General features: G+C 26.6%; 10 protein-coding genes across 10 annotated transcripts; 4 read left to right on the top strand and 6 right to left on the bottom strand.

Annotated features, from left to right (window-relative positions):
- Nucleotides 1-4,547: 4,547 nt before the first annotated feature.
- Nucleotides 4,548-7,025, bottom strand: VNE69_07289 (uncharacterized protein; the record flags this gene model as incomplete). Its single annotated transcript, XM_065474297.1, has 1 exon — nt 4,548-7,025. The coding sequence occupies one exon, from the start codon at nt 7,023-7,025 to the stop codon at nt 4,548-4,550; it is 2,478 nt and encodes an 825-aa protein (XP_065330369.1).
- A 258-nt stretch (nt 7,026-7,283) lies between these two features.
- VNE69_07290 (proteasome subunit PSB5 (PSB5)) lies at nt 7,284-7,970 on the bottom strand (the record flags this gene model as incomplete). Its single annotated transcript, XM_065474298.1, has 1 exon — nt 7,284-7,970. The coding sequence occupies one exon, from the start codon at nt 7,968-7,970 to the stop codon at nt 7,284-7,286; it is 687 nt and encodes a 228-aa protein (XP_065330370.1).
- A 212-nt stretch (nt 7,971-8,182) lies between these two features.
- VNE69_07291 (methyltransferase-like protein 5 (METL5)) lies at nt 8,183-8,773 on the top strand (the record flags this gene model as incomplete). Its single annotated transcript, XM_065474299.1, has 1 exon — nt 8,183-8,773. The coding sequence occupies one exon, from the start codon at nt 8,183-8,185 to the stop codon at nt 8,771-8,773; it is 591 nt and encodes a 196-aa protein (XP_065330371.1).
- Nucleotides 8,774-9,052: 279 nt separating this feature from the next.
- VNE69_07292 (glucose-6-phosphate 1-dehydrogenase (G6PD)) lies at nt 9,053-10,405 on the bottom strand (the record flags this gene model as incomplete). The annotated part of the gene is made up of 1 exon (XM_065474300.1): nt 9,053-10,405. The coding sequence occupies one exon, from the start codon at nt 10,403-10,405 to the stop codon at nt 9,053-9,055; it is 1,353 nt and encodes a 450-aa protein (XP_065330372.1).
- Nucleotides 10,406-10,659: 254 nt separating this feature from the next.
- On the bottom strand, nt 10,660-11,418 carry VNE69_07293 (non-structural maintenance of chromosomes element 4 (NSMCE4); the record flags this gene model as incomplete). The annotated part of the gene is made up of 1 exon (XM_065474301.1): nt 10,660-11,418. One exon carries the CDS (start codon nt 11,416-11,418, stop codon nt 10,660-10,662), a length of 759 nt encoding a protein of 252 aa, XP_065330373.1.
- A 96-nt stretch (nt 11,419-11,514) lies between these two features.
- Nucleotides 11,515-12,105, bottom strand: VNE69_07294 (tubulin-specific chaperone C; the record flags this gene model as incomplete). The annotated part of the gene is made up of 1 exon (XM_065474302.1): nt 11,515-12,105. The coding sequence occupies one exon, from the start codon at nt 12,103-12,105 to the stop codon at nt 11,515-11,517; it is 591 nt and encodes a 196-aa protein (XP_065330374.1).
- Nucleotides 12,106-12,283: 178 nt separating this feature from the next.
- On the bottom strand, nt 12,284-13,012 carry VNE69_07295 (diphthine--ammonia ligase; the record flags this gene model as incomplete). Its single annotated transcript, XM_065474303.1, has 1 exon — nt 12,284-13,012. The coding sequence occupies one exon, from the start codon at nt 13,010-13,012 to the stop codon at nt 12,284-12,286; it is 729 nt and encodes a 242-aa protein (XP_065330375.1).
- Nucleotides 13,013-13,345: 333 nt separating this feature from the next.
- VNE69_07296 (uncharacterized protein) lies at nt 13,346-14,331 on the top strand (the record flags this gene model as incomplete). Its single annotated transcript, XM_065474304.1, has 2 exons — nt 13,346-14,285; nt 14,321-14,331. 2 exons carry the CDS (start codon nt 13,346-13,348, stop codon nt 14,329-14,331), a joined length of 951 nt encoding a protein of 316 aa, XP_065330376.1.
- A 50-nt stretch (nt 14,332-14,381) lies between these two features.
- VNE69_07297 (CTD kinase subunit alpha (CTK1)) lies at nt 14,382-15,308 on the top strand (the record flags this gene model as incomplete). Its single annotated transcript, XM_065474305.1, has 1 exon — nt 14,382-15,308. One exon carries the CDS (start codon nt 14,382-14,384, stop codon nt 15,306-15,308), a length of 927 nt encoding a protein of 308 aa, XP_065330377.1.
- Nucleotides 15,309-15,392: 84 nt separating this feature from the next.
- VNE69_07298 (ribosomal protein eL6) lies at nt 15,393-15,935 on the top strand (the record flags this gene model as incomplete). The annotated part of the gene is made up of 2 exons (XM_065474306.1): nt 15,393-15,399; nt 15,448-15,935. The coding sequence occupies 2 exons, from the start codon at nt 15,393-15,395 to the stop codon at nt 15,933-15,935; spliced, it is 495 nt and encodes a 164-aa protein (XP_065330378.1).
- Nucleotides 15,936-16,138: the final 203 nt, after the last annotated feature.

The raw sequence follows: 16,138 nt of genomic DNA on the forward strand, positions 1-16,138 counted from the left end.
AGTTTTCTTAGATGTTGAATGTTATTTCAAATTTTTACGAAAGAGACAAATAAATTTTAAAAAAGGTATTAGCGTATGCTTTTCCGTTTTGAAATTGGATTTTTATGATCGTGTTTGCATTTTGTTTTTTTAATTTTCTTCATTCAAGTAAAATTATAAAGGAGAAAATAGTAATTGTAAAACACACAATTAAAGTAACCTAGAAAACCTAATTAAACATGAAATGGCCATAAAATGTAAGATTATCTTTTGTGGCAATATTTTTTTTATCTAAAAAGAGGGATTCTAGAAAATATTTGCTATAAAGATTTTATTGTATTTTGCTTCTTAAGCGCTAACATTAAGTTGAAAAGGACATGAGAGCAATTTATAATTGTTAAAGATAATTGTAAGTTAAGGGTTAAATTTATTTAGTATATATTCTCAACAATAATGAGTACAAAATTACATTTTATATAATCAAAAATTTAAAGCAAAAATGAGCACTACAGAGACCTATTTACAAATAGGCCATCTCCCTGGTTGTGAGCTACATGTTTTAGTTTTTTTGTTTGCATTTATAATTTTTGGAAGTTTTAACATTTTTGCAATTTTTTGTGGAAGATTTAAATAATTCTAAAAAACGACTCTGACGATATTTTGAAACTTAGTTTTGCAAAAGTAATAATTTAAATGAAAATGTTACGCCCTACATGCATCAAATTGAAACAATAAATTATTTAAGACTATAAAAACATAATAAGTAAAAAACATCACGTTTAGCTAATTCAAAATTGTGAAAAGGGAGGAAATTTAAGGCGATGATGACGATGAGATGATAAGTCAAAAATCAAAGTTTGTTTGATTTTCACATTTTATATGTTTTTTAAGCAGACTTTAGAAAATATAATTTAAATTTTAATAAAATTTTTGTTTTTTCCGCTGATTGAATTTCTTTTAAAATTATTTATACTCTAAATCAGTCTCAGTTGGAGTTTTGGGCTTTTATGATATATTTAAACACGTATATAGACGACTGTTAAACAAAAATATGTTTCGTAGATGATGTCAAATGTTACTACCTCTAATTGTAAAATACATTCATTTTCTGAATAAAATTTAGTTTAGAAACATTTTATTTTTAAATTCTGTGTCTTACTAGAAGTTGAATTAAAATAAATTTTAATAAAAAAAATAATATCAAAAACGTTTCAATATATGACATTTTTAGTTGCAAAATCTCGGCTGATACTAATATAGAAGAACTCTCAATCATGCAAAGCATGCCAGCGAATTTAAATTCAGTTATATCGAGAGTTTAGGTAGACATGATATAATAGTTTTAGAATGTTATAGAGATTGTAAAAAACAGTATGAAAAGATTTCGATAAGATATATAATTGTATTTAATTCGAAGGTTTCTTAAAAAGGCATTAATATGTTTTCTCCATAGATTATGAAAAAAAAGTTTTGACATCAATTCTGCGAGATTACTAGATGTAAGTAGGTTTTTTGAATAAAGAGGTAGAATTGCGGGGATTATCCTCGATTGACGTATAAAATTACAGACTACTTAAAGTCAAGCAAAGAGATATTAAAACCCCGAAAAGATTGCCAATTTCTTATTTCGATACAGATGGTACTAAAAGAAATAGACGCGGCATTTTTTTATAAATTAAAACAAACATTCTTTTCAGTATTATATACATTAAAGAAGCTACAACGAATGTATTAAGACACAATATCTTAACAGAGATCAAGCTATATTTTGGCAGTTAAAAATTTTGAATACTAAAGAAATAAATGTCTAAAATATAGATAATATATATTACATTGTTATAATTGGAATACACTAAAATATAAAACCGTTGGATAAATTTATAAACCAAGAAAATTGTGCCTGGCTGACACATAGAATTAAAACATGGTGTTCAACCTAAGTATAAAAATGTAGAGAAAAGTTTTTATTTGAAAGAAATTAAGTATCAGAAAGATGAAAATAAATGTTTTATATACACAAATTTATTGTAACACGAGGTATGTAAAATGTTTTGTTATATTGGTAAGAAGGTGTTTTGTATTTACTGTGTTATATTATCACTTGGAGAATTATGAAGAATGTCAAAAGCAAACAAAACATTAAATAATTACATTTCAAGCTTTATGTTGTATATTAAAAAAACAGAGAAATCGGCCATGGACAAAGGAAAAGAGCTCTGTAATGATAAATGAGAGTGCTTTGTAGTATGCTGAGTATTGATTATTATAATATAGATGTATATTCCTGCAGAAAACGGGGAATTGGACGAGGCAGCACTATAAAAAAGCAAATAAAATTATATGAATGATCTAAAAATATATTTCTAGTTCTAATATTATTATAAACTGTTTTTTCTTTCAAATTTTTATGATAAAAAGAAATAATGTTATTGTGAGATTCAGAAGAAGGTACAGAATAATGTCTAGAAAAAATCGAAAAAAAAAGAATATCAAATAATCAAATAAACGATATAATAAAACAGTAAAAAGATTTCGAATTAAACTTTTTGGCGGAATTTCATAATTTTCGTTGAATTTAGTTACAAACTAGAAAAATAAATCGAAAAGAGAAAATTGATTTAAAAAAAAAATAAGGTTTTTAATTTTATTAAACAGAATATCGTCGAAGATAAAAAAATTAAGCAATTTTTATTAAACTATTATTATGGTAATACCAAAAGATATTTTTTTTACTAAAAAGTTTATAATAATACGTATAGAATATTTTTTTTATGTCGGCTCAATAATTTTTTATTTTAAATAAACAGCCGTACAATACAAAAGAACATACAAATCATTAACTAAGAACCATAAAATATAAATTAAACCTGTTTCTAAAGATATTAAAAAATGGAACTAATAATCCTTTTAATAAAACCCCCAATGGTGTTAGAGTTTTCTTGATATAAGTATTTTTTTCTTCTTCTATCTGTATATCTCGCTTGGCGGCTTTTCTATTTATTTACCAATTTTGGGTTTGTTTAACATATTGGAGGAACCTCCATCTTCTTGTGTATTTACAGAAGTATCGTAAAAACTTGTACCAACTTCTTTGGGATTGTTCTAAAGATGAGTTGTTTCATGTCCAGATATTTTGTCTCCAGTGAGATAATACACCTTTTTGACATTTTCACGACTCCTTTAAACTTCGTTTTTTATTTCTTTGGCTATCTTTTTCTTGAAATTTGATATACAAAATCTGGTAAATATTTTTAATTTCAACATAGTCTAATGACTGAAAATTTTCACCAATCAAATGATGTGTGTATTAATTAAGGCGAACTCCTTTAATACCGTCAATCAAAGAAGATTTGTTTAACTAAAGGTAAATTTGCCTTTAATGTAGATTTGTTCCCTAGTGGGATAATTAAATATTTTTTATAACATCAAATTTCAAAAAACACGTTTATAAACACTTTCTACAATTTAAATTTTTTAATAATGTTAACCTCCTTATCTTTTAAAAGGGGTAAAAAGTATATAAAAAAAAAAAATTTTAAAATTCAATGAATTTCTTAAAGTCAAAGATCTCAATCCTCTGCTTTTTATTTCTAATAAAATCAGCACATCCCCCAAGAGAACAAGCAGGAGAAGCAGTGGGCGACGAATCAGAAGATGTTTATCGGGCAGACCGTCAACGAAATCGCCCCAAGGTGTATGGCCATAGGAATCCTATAAGTAGTTAGAAAAAATAGATTTATTAATGAATAAATTCTTTCTTTACTTTATTTTTATATGTAATAATATCAGGTTTTTTATTTTTTTATATTTAAACTTGCTAAAGAGAACTTTAGGTCCTAATTTTTGAACTGGGGTTTTTTATTTTTTTTACCACTTTTTTAAAAAAATGGAGGAAAGAATTCGAACCAGAGAAGAATTAGAAATCTACTACAAATGATTTTTTAGACTAGAACAAAACAAAACTGTACAATATATAATTTTAAATTAATAATTACACGTTTTTAAGAGGTCTTTGTTTTATAAACAGTACTAAGAAAATGAAATTTTAATGAGTTATCGCTTATATATAATGTTTGTAGAATTAGTAAAATTCTCGTATTACAAACGCTTTATGTCTATTCTCTTCTTCAATCGAATAATATATTTTACTAAACGTAGAAAAAGCTAAACTAATGCTAACTATAATCATAAAGAAAATATAATGAAAAACAATTACATAGTATATGATGCTTATAAATATTATTAAATTTATATTTTGCCGTATTAATAAATATTTAATTAGTTTATTTATTTTTCTGAATTCTTCAGCGTTTTCTTTCCTCATTTTTATTAAAAAAAGACACCCCCCAGCTTAAAAATTTTGACCTAAAGTTTTTTTTAGCCTTTAAACTTTTGAAATTTATTGATTTCATATAAAACATAATAAGATTATATATTCATGAAGGCAACATATTTTTAAATTACAATAAAAGCCGATGTAGATTTTTTTGTTTTATTTATATTTACTCATTAAAGAGTCATTTAATTTACGAATGTAATTATTAAATTAATTAGTTATATTAATTTTTTTACATAAATTCTAACGGGTCGATTTCGATATTTACACTGACTATTCTTAAATCATCCACATCATTAATTTCAAACACATCACTATAAATTTTGCAAAAATTAATAAATTCAAAATCTTTACAAACCTTGACTTTTTCTAAAAGTTCGTTCATTTCCATAGATCCTGTTTTTACTAAAATTTCATAAAACAATACAAAATAAATTTTATATATCGTGTCTCTATTGAGATATTCTTGCATTCTTGTATCTTGAATCTCTAAATGTTTCATTAATTTGTATTTTAACCTGCTTTTAATTCTACAATTTTGGACCGTGATTTTTCTTTCATTACAAACTACAATTCCATCTTCCCGTAATTTTTCGAGAATTAATTCAATGTTCGAATAGTCTTTATATTCCAAAGGATTTAATAAATCATTATACAACAGATCATATTTGATTTTTGTATAAAGAAATTCCTGAGTATTTGGAGGTTCAGCACATGTTTCTTGTTCTTCTTCTGTCATATTTCCAAATGCTTCATCAATGTATTTCATTAATTCTTTGTAAATATTCGTGTAATTTTGCTTTATAAATTTCTTGATAATTTTATAAGCAGTGGCTTTTTTATTATATCTAAGATAATTGAAACATTTGATTCTGTTTACGTAATTCATATAAACATTCTTCTTGTTTTTAGTTGGTATATTATCAATTAATTCATTATAATTTGTGCATAGTTTAATAATGATCAAATTACTTAATAAATCTTTAACCTTTTCTCTGTCCGTATTTTTATTAACTAAATCCTTTGTTGTATTTATCGAATAATTTTCATCAACTAGTTTTTTCATATTTTTTTCACCATTTTCGTTTAATTTTGTTTTTTTGAAAATTTTTTCGCCTTCTTGATTTAATTTAGAATTCTGTTCAATGTCTTTTAATAATTTAGAATCTTTTACAGTTTCCTTATTCAACCCTGATTTATTAGCGTTTTGTTCATTTATTATATATTCATTTGCTTTTTCCTCATTTAAATTTTCTTTTTTTGTATATTTTTCTATTAATCCAATTTTTTCTAGATCTAAAATTTTTTTGAGTATTCTTTTGATTGTAATTGATATTTTCAAATTTTTCGTTACATTAGATCTTTTAAGTTTATTCAGTAAATCGTCATATTTTAGATCTTTAAATTTACAATCTTGTGTTATTGAAGCCATAACATTTAAAATGTCGATTGGAATTATCTTAAATAAAAATTTTAAATTCATTTCAAGAAAAAAATTTTCATCCAAAATAATGTAATTATCTTCGTTTTTATTATGTAAATAATCACATAATAGGCGTATCTTTTCCTTTTCATTTGTTATATAATAATTATCTTTGATTATGAAATTTCTTGCTAATACAAATTTGTTGTATAGATTTTCTTCTGTGCTATTTTTAAATTCTATTTGTGTCCTATCTTCTGTTTCATTTAGATAATCAACAACATTTACATCTTTGTGAATAATCAAAGTTTTACATTCGTTTTTCTCTTTGATTGTAAAAATTTTATGACCACATTTTAAAGCTGTCGACATTATCGTTTTTTTACATGGTAAGAAATTCGTATTTAGATTAATTTGAAATTGTCTTAAAGATTCATCAGTAATTACAAATCCTTTTTTATCTTGTAACATTTGGTCAAGTGCATTCATCCTGTCTTCTACAGTTATAAATTTTTTATCTGTAAATTTTTTTTTCTCTACTACATCAGTCGATACAAAAAACAAAAGTCTTCTAATTTTGCCTATAAATATTTCTTTACATAAATATTGTTCTCTATCTAATTCGTTAATTTTTGTTAGATAGTTTAACCCTTGTCTTATTGACATCCCGAAATTTTTTTTTACATCTTCTGTTGTAATGCCCACCGGCGAATTTTTTATTAGATTTCTAATTTGATCTAAAAGTGGTATTTCTGTACATAAATTTTCAGGAATCATTGGTGTGTCGTAATTGTCGTTTGTTGGATTTTCATATTTAAATAATAATTTTTTATCAAGTTTAAAATAGTAAACACCACTTCCCTCTCTTTTTTGTTCTAGTACTTCGCTTCTCTTTAGTATTTTTGTAACATAAAAAATTCTTTTAGAATCCAAATTTAGTTTTTCTCGTAGTTCTGAGCTTTTTACATATTCGTCTGCGTTTAGTAAATAATCTATGACTTTGTATGGATATTCTTCTTTCCATTTATACTGCGCAAGATTTTGTTTAAAAATATTATATTTTACTCTAATGTTTAAAGAGTTGAGATCTGTCATTATTGTATTAAAATCAGTTAATTTTATTATTGTTTCGCCATTTAGATTTTTTTCTAGTTTTTCTTTATCTTTCGTGTAATATATTTCATATGAGTCGTCAACGCATAACGTGCGTATTTCTTCTTCATTAAATCTATTAAGATTTGTTCCATAAAGTCCATATCCCAGAAATTCATTTAGATATTTTTCCATTGGGGTTAATAAAAAGTTGTTTATTAAATTTTTGAAATGAATTTTATTGAAATGTGCCATAAGCATCTTGTCTTTTTTTATTGCCACACAATGGTTTTCTGATTTAAATCTGCTCTGCAATAGTATTTTATATGAAATTTAAAGAACTTTTTATGTTTCTGTTTTTATTAAATAACGAACAATAAATTAGAGTTGTTCATAAAACTAATATAATAACAATTATATATATTTAGTAAAACGAATGTTTAATAAATTTCTTTATTGTTCAAATTTGTCTACATCAAATGTCCCCAAATGTTCCCATCCATTTTTATCCATAAAGTATAAGTTGACATTTCCTCCTGAGTACGCGTCTCTGTGCGTCGCATGCCAAATGGCTTTCTTTCCTAAGTTCAGGGCTTCTTCTTTTGTTAAGTCGAATCTGTAAGATTCATTTAAAACACCGTACGCAATGGTTGACCCACTACCAACAGAGAATAAGTTCCCAGAGAGTCTTTGCCCAGCATCATCCACGTAGTAAATCACTGGTTTGTCTCCGTCATATCCACAGACCATTGATCCTAAAGATAGACCTTGGCCTTTATAGCTATACACACAATTACTTAAGTACATACTGGCCGCAGATACAGAAATCCTTTTATTATTCTTTAACTCATACAGTTTTGCGTACAAGCCCATTTTCTTCTCCCAGAAATAACAATCTGAAGCACCTCCTGCCATTGTACCAATCAAGTGTTTATTCACTCTAATAACTTTGTGTACATTTTGTGAAGCAATGTAAGACCCGGCGGAAGCTCTAGAATCTACTGCTATTACCATACCACCTTGAAAGATGAATGCCAGAGTGGTAGTCCCTTTATAGGGTACAATTTTATTTTTCATAAAAGCAGAATCTACTTTGGTATTTTGGATTTCCATAATATTGCCAGTAAACAATTTCTCCATGGGGTAAATAAAAGATAAAAATAAATAATAGTAAAGGTATTAAAAAAAGAAAAAAAAATTTAGTGTTCTTTTCATAACGCACATACTGACCTAATGGTATTTCATTATTTCATTTGAGATTTATACTTTGATATGAAAATTTTGATAAAACAATTACTAAGTTTTTTTCAAAAATATTTCCTGTCTGCTTTTGGTATTAATTTTTCTATCCCATGAAATTTAAAGACTTAAAAATCGAACTATCAAAAATAAAAAATTTTCAAAATGTAAAATATAAACTAGAACAATACTTAACTCCACCTGATTTAGCCGCTCATGTAATTTACACAATACACACAGTATACGACGATATACAAAATAAAAAAATTTTAGACTTATGTTGTGGCACAGGAATGTTGTCTGCAGCTTGCGAATTTTTTAATCCCGGCTTTTTAGTAGGCGTGGATATTGACAGCGAAGCTCTAGAAATTTACAAAGAAAATCTTAACTATTCTTACGACTTGATAAAAGCAGATTTTAATGAACTCAATTTTCCAGATCAATTTTTTGATGTAGTGATTATGAATCCACCATTTGGCACCAAAATTAAACATCAAGATGTAAAAGCTTTAGATAAAGCATTGAGTATTGGTAAAGTGGTGTATTCGATGCATAAAACGAGTACTAGAGAATTTTTATTAAAAAAATATAAAGGAGCGAAAGTCATAGCAGAAATGAAATATGACCTACCTAGGACTTATGATTTTCATAAGAAGAAAACTAAGACGATAGAAGTGGATTTTATAAGATTTACGAAAAAATAAATTTAAAAAAAAATATTTAGTCTAAGAATTATGTAATATTGCGTGTTATTCTACAAATAAAAAACACGGAGTTTAAAAAAAATCCCCAAGGAAACTTATGTCTGCAGGTAATTTTTCTGATTTTTTTTTCAAATAATAAATTTGAGAACTACATTAAAAAGAATAGTAGAAAAAAAAAAACGATGAAGAACTTAATACTTTAAATAACCATGTAACATTTATAGAAGTGGCAAGCCGATTTTTCAATATAATAAAATTCAAAAAGAAGATTTTTTAGGTTTAATTATATTTATTTTCGATTTTTTCTAGCATTTGTTCTACTTCATTTGGTATATCTGATCCCTTTGAATAATAAAAAAGTGGTTTATCTTTTTTTAATATACATCCATATATTTTCCATAATAAATCTGCCTCATGAAATCTTACCACATCAAAATCATTATCATTTATGAATGAATTAAAGACAATCTCGTGATTTTCGTAGTTACCATATTTTTCCACCATGTGTTTTTGAATTTCCGAATTTGTAAAAATTTTATATTTTAAAAGCTTGTTTTCCATTTCAATTTCAAGATAAACTTCGCTTTTGGGTGTCAAATTACAAACAAGTCTAATGTTTTTGATTTCATCAATATGACATATGTCTCCATTATCTTGACATACATCTTCCTTATCTTGATACACTACCTCTTTATTTTTAATATATTCATTTATAAAATCAAGTGCATCTTTAAATGAGTTTCTTTTAAATTCTAATATAACTTCTGTTTTTTTCTCGTTCAATCCTTTGCCTGCTATCATTATTAATGGAATATACTTCCATTTATCTAAATTGACTTCTAAAGTTACCAAAGAAAATGTTTCTGTTGTAGAATCTAAACTCATTTCATGACAGTATTCATTATATTGACCAAATAAAGATAATTCCTCTATGATTTTCATATTCTTAAAGAATTCGACACGATTTTCTGCGTGTTTGTTACACGAATTGGTTTTTTGTTCGGTTGCGATTACTGCCAATATTTCTGATAGATGATTTTGTACTACGTCTTTTAAAAAACCATGTGTATCAAAATATCTTCTCCCTTCTCCGCCTATTTCTTCTTTAAAGATCACTTTTATGCTTTTTATATGTTCGTTATTTAATATATTTTTTAATTTATGATTAGAATTAATTAAAATCGGCCAAGATACTATCAGTGGCTTTAATAAGAAATGATCAATAAAATATAATTTTTCTGTTGGATATTCCTTGAAATTTACGAAATCTTTGTAATCCGCCCCAAAAGGTTTTTCGACTGCTATGCTTTTATATTGGTAGGTGTTAAGTACTTTCAAGGTATCAAGATATATTTCAGGAGGTAGAGACAAATAAATTATAGTATGTTCATTTAGATATGGGTTTAAGATTTCTAAATCTGTATAACATCTACCTTGAATGTATTTTATTGTATCGCAAAATGATTCGTCCTCGTATGAGTAGAAATCTTTTAATATTTCCGAAAAGGGTTTGTCGTAAAGAGTCCTGGCGAATGCAATGAGTTGTACATTTTTAAGATCACATTTTGCTAGTGCAGGGAATAATTTCCTTTTTGCAAGGTCCCCGCTTGCTCCAAATATGATGAGATACATTTTGGGGTACAAAGATTTCCAATAAATAATGACTCCTATAAAAAAGGAGCAAAGAGAAATGTCAAATAGATAAATGAACAAACAAAAATTTTATAAATTATTAAAAATTAATTTATAACGTATAATTAAAAAAATAAATTAAAGTTTTAATGAATAACGGAAAAAAATATCTTATGTATAGTAGAATGATATCTTTTTTATTTTAAATTCTATGACTAAATTTATTTAAATTGGTTTAATTTTCACAATTTTATTTAATTTTTCCCATTTATTTTATTGTTTCTGTCAATAAGCTCTAAATATTTATCATACGTAATATCAAAAACCACATGATTGTCATGTTTTATATTTTCCTTCTCATTTTCATAATACATCACCAAATAAATATTTCCTGCCTCGGTATGAAACATGATCCTCTTCGATCTTATTGCTATCGAACAATTAAAAATATTTTCCACTGTCTTGTCAAACGACACAGGGTCTAAAACACAATCATAAAAAGGAATCTGCTTACATTTCTTCAATTTTTTTTCAAGATCCTGTAAAAAAATGCACACATCTTCTTCTATGTCATTCTGACCCGTCAATGTAGTCACATCTTTCACTACTTTCTGTATTCTTTCTACTGGTTTCCTTTCTTTTGTCACTCTGTAAAAATCAAAATCTATAAATTTGGCAAAGTGACATTTTCTACTTTGCATAGCGACTTTTTTAAAAAATTCGTCGAGTTTTTTTTCATTTACTTTTTCTATAAAATTTTTTGCATTAATTTTTCGATTTTTTACATTTTTGGTAAATCGCCTTAAAAATAAGTCGCTGTGAATTTCAGTGACTTTGGCATCTAATTTTAATTCACTCGTGTTTGAGATTTGGCTGAATAAAATGTTTGAGTCGTCAAGGATGTCTACTAGAGACAGATCTTCCTCTGAATGTTCTTTCTTTGAAGTTTTTAATCTTTTTAGAATCTCAATATAATCTCCTTGGATATTTTTATCTTTAATTGGCTTTGTCATTAGTGGGGGAAATTTAAAATATTGAAATATTTTTATTGTCTTAAAAAGTATGTGTACATTTTAAAAGGCTTTAACTACTTTTAATAAAGATTTATATCATAAAAATGTGTAGTTTTCTGTAGTAAATGGACTTGTAAAGTCATTTACATTTTTGTAATTATTTGATGTCTCTGGACTTTCCATTTTGCTTATAAAAATCCCAGTAGATTTTTCCAAACTGATCCCGCCTTCTACAAAAATCTCAAATTTGATATTTTTACAATTTTTTATACGAAGTTGTTTCACTCGACATTTTATAAAACAATCTTCAGAATCTTCTAAGATTAAACTTTCTTTGACTTCTAAATAATCAAATGTACAAGTTTGTACATTTTTAATTTTAGTGCAATTTTGTATACCCGTAAATTTGATATTTTCATTATTAAGATTTTCATATACAGCAAAATCTTTAAGAATAACCTCATCTTGTAGTTTTGGAATGTTAATTTGTGCGTCATGATATTTTGTGTCCTTTATCGATATCTTTTGAGAGTACAAATGTCTGTATTTATTCAATTTCTCCTGTAATTTACCTCTGGTATAATCAGATTTTTCAGTAAGAAGAGATTTCTCGATATCTTGTATTAGAGATTTTGCAAGATCGAGATTGTTATTTTCTATTTCTACTTCTATTTTGTCGGTTATCATAGTTGAGGGCACAAATCAATGAAATATTGAAAATAGGATGTAACTGACAAATAAGAACAAGTTAAAAATAAATTTATTAACTAGAGAAAAAAGTAAAAAAAATGATTGCAGATAAAATCATTGACAATATAGTTTTTATTGTATAAAATAAGAAGATTTGTATAACTATTTGTTTAATTTATTTTTTCTCAAGTGATAATTCTTTGATTTTCATATAAAATACAGTCCCATTAGCAAATGTCTCATCGGGGTGGCACATAATTTCTACTTCTTTGTAATTAATTTTATGGGAAAACAACTTACAATCAAGCACAACTGTCTCGTACTCGCCACCTTCTCCACAATAATTATCATATAATTTAACATTTTCCTTAAAGATTTGACTTATATCTTTACCAAGCCACGACCTATCTAAGAAAGAAGAAGCCACTTTAACTATTGTCCCTTTTACTCCTCTATCTATCATTTCTTCAAGTAAATCTCTTTGATTTCTCTGCCAGAGTGGAGATAAAGATTCCAAATTTAGTCTTTTAGTTACATTTAAGACTCTATTCTTTTGATATGTTGAGAGAATTGCCCCGGACGAAACAGCTTCAAAATTTAATTTACTCTTAATATCCAATAAAGCCTCATATAAATCTTCAACCTCATCGTCTTTACTTATTTTATAGTCTAGATCTTTATTATTTGTCTTACACTTTGTTTTATACTGAAAAAGTGGAAGGTTCAGACATGTCTCGAATAACTCAACTATTTCTGACCCCACTGTCTGGTACATGTAGGAATCCACATATGTATCCTCATTTTTCATGTATAATAAGCCAACTGGGACATGTCCTTGGTCTTTAAGTGTTTGTATTGTGTAAATACTGTCCTTTCCTCCACTTACCAAAGCAACAAATTTCATTTAAAAAAATGGGATTTAAAAAATTTTAATATTAGAAAAAAAAAGATGTACGGTGTTAAAAATAGATATTTAAGGCAATTAGTCTCTTCACTAGACTAATAGATCAGATGAAAAAAATGGACCCTTAGAAATATCTGAAATTTGTTACGAATATGAAACGAAACATAACAATATGTTTAAAATTAAAAGAGAGAAAAAATTTTTAGATTTTTAAAAAATTAATAAAAAATCAAACATTTTTATATTTTTTGTACATTATGAGTTTGTGACATTGTTTCAGAATAAAACATTGTTTCACAAAAAAATATAAATTTGAAAAAAATAATAAACACAATGAAATTGAGTTTACTCGCAATAGTTACAATCGCAAGTATTTCTGCATACAGCAATGTAAAGGGTGGATTCTTTGCTACTACCAAGAACAACTTGACAGTAAGTAATCTCCTCAGCAATCAAAATAAAAAAAGTCCAAGCTATTTGAAATCTTCTAAATCAAAAGAAGAAAACACATCTAAGAAGAATAAAAAGAAGAAGAGTAAGAAATCATCCGAATTATTAGGACATAAAGCAAGTGAAAATATTAATACAAGTGAACTAGCTAGTAGTGCACTAATGAATAAAAGTAGTTCGTTAAAATCAACAATAAAGTCAAGTGCTGCTAAAGATTCTGATAAGTCGAAAAAGAGCGAAGAAGAAAGCACCGAAAAATCTAAAAACAAAGATGAAAATGAAGAAGAAAAAAAAGAAGAGAAGAAAGAATCAAATGCAACAGAAAAAAAAGGGAAAGAGGAAGTGAAAAAAGCAAAAAAAAAGTCTCCCGAAGAAGAGGAAGGAAAAGAAAAGGAGACTAAGAAACTCTCAAGTGCAAAAGTACAAAAAGGCAAACCAGAAAAGGAAGAAAAAGCTAAAAAGGCCAAAGAAGAAGGTGAAAAATCAGAGGGAGAAAAAAATGAATCAAATGTCGCAGAAACCGAAGAAAAACCAAAAGAGAAAAAGAAGGCCAAAAAAAGAAAAGCTACAGAAAATGAACCAGAAAAGTCAACTGAAAAAAAATTAAACGCAACAGAAAAATCCAAGAAACCAAAAAAAGAAGAAAATGAACCAGAAAAGGAGGAAAATGTCGAGGAAACAAAACAAAAACCTAAAGAGAAAAAATCAAAAGATGGAAAAGAAAAGAAAAAATCTAATGGGTCCAATTTATTAGATTTTGTTCATGCGTTTAATCCACAAAGCAGTTTACTGAGTTCTAAAAAATCTAATTTAACTGAAGAAAGTTCGGACATGGAAGATAGTCAATCAGGTGATGAGCGAATAAATAATTATTTTTATTTTTTTTATTTTTTTTATAAAAAATTATAATTTTTTACCCATGGAAAAATATAAACGAATTTCGCAAGTGGGCGAGGGCGCATTTGGAAAAGTTTTCAAATCAAAAGATTTGGAAAAAAATATAGACGTTGCTATAAAAAGAATACCTGTAGAAATTGAGAATGGCATTCCTTTTACAGCTTACAGGGAAATTAAAATATTAAAAAAATATACACACACTAATTTAGTGAAGCTTCATGATGCGATGCATGAAGAAGGGTTCATTTTTCTTGTTATGGATTATCTCCCTTACGATCTTACTGGTTTGCTCCTTTCAAAATATAAATTTCAACCAGATCAAATCCGTGGCTTAATTTATCAACTTTGCCTAGCGACTTCTTATTTGCACAGTCAAAATATTATTCACCGGGACATTAAAGCTTCTAATATTTTAATTGACAATAACGGGGTACTAAAATTAACTGATTTTGGACTAGCGAGAGAACAAGGATTTTATATGACTAATAGGGTATGCACTCTGTGGTATAGAGCTATTGAGTTATTATTGGGCGAAATCAAATACACTTGTAAAGTAGATTCCTGGTCTATTGGGATTATTTTTTTAGAAATGAAACTTGGCCATGTTCCATTTAAAGGATCTAATGAAGCTCCACAGGTCAAAGAGATTGTAAAAGTTCTGGGAATACCAGAAGAAAGATATCAGTGGTCAGATCTATTTGAACTGAACAGATATAAAAAAGACATTCCACATTCTGAATTGATCAAAGAGATTTATTCTGGTGTGTGTGATGAACAAGAAATTATTTTATTGAAAGAACTTCTTTGTTTGAATTCTAAAGAGCGAATTTCCCCTAAATACGCTTTAAAGCTAAAATTCTTTCAAGAAATTGACCAAATTTATTTCCCAATAGAACTAAATGAAGTGCATGAGTTTGATATAAAGAAGTCTGATAAAGATGATAATTGAATATTATCATGGCAAAAATAATTAATTGTACATTTTTTTTGTGACAGTTTTTTTTATTTTTTTTGTAAATTTTTGCCCCCTAAAATGGTAAGTGAAAATTTTATAATTTAGATCAAAGACATACAAATAAGATTACAAGAAACTGCTAAGTACCAATCAGAAGATGTACCAAAATATATTGAAAAATATATGAAGAAGCTTAATAAACAAAATGAGAGAAAAAGAAGAACAGATTTAGAATGTGGTATGATAGTGGTAGTCTGCGAAGGAATTTATGAGGCCAAGAGAGTTTTTTATCTTAAAGGGCTTGATAAAAATTTAGTACTTTGCGCTGTCCTCAAAGATGGCAATAATGTTTCATTCTTCAAGATTGATGAATCTTATTTATTGGCTACTTCTACTAAAATTAATATTAACGTTAATGAAATACATATTAGCGAAGATGAAGTTCCATTGATTACTAAAGATAAATCTATTGAGATTATGGATATCGAAAATTCTGAAAAAATGACTAAAATTGAGAAATCTATAATGGATGAAGTTCGTAAGGTTGATTATCTTAAAACTTATTTAAATACTCCATTCGAAATTGATAGCTCAGTAGAATTTTACAGTCAGAAATATTAAATTATTTTTAAAAGACATTTATAAGTTGTAACATTTTTTAGATGTAAAAAAAACTTTTATTTTTCAAATTAAATTTATTTTCAAATTATTTAAATATTAGCAAGGTTTTCGCACTTAAATATTATTACCAGAGTAAAAAAAAGATATTTAATTTAAACTTTTGCGTATTTTAAATTAAATTTTTGTGTAAGAAAAACATTAAC

This window comes from Vairimorpha necatrix, chromosome 7 (genome assembly GCF_036630325.1).
Source record: "Vairimorpha necatrix chromosome 7, complete sequence".
NCBI classification, from domain to species: Eukaryota; Fungi; Microsporidia; family Nosematidae; genus Vairimorpha; species Vairimorpha necatrix.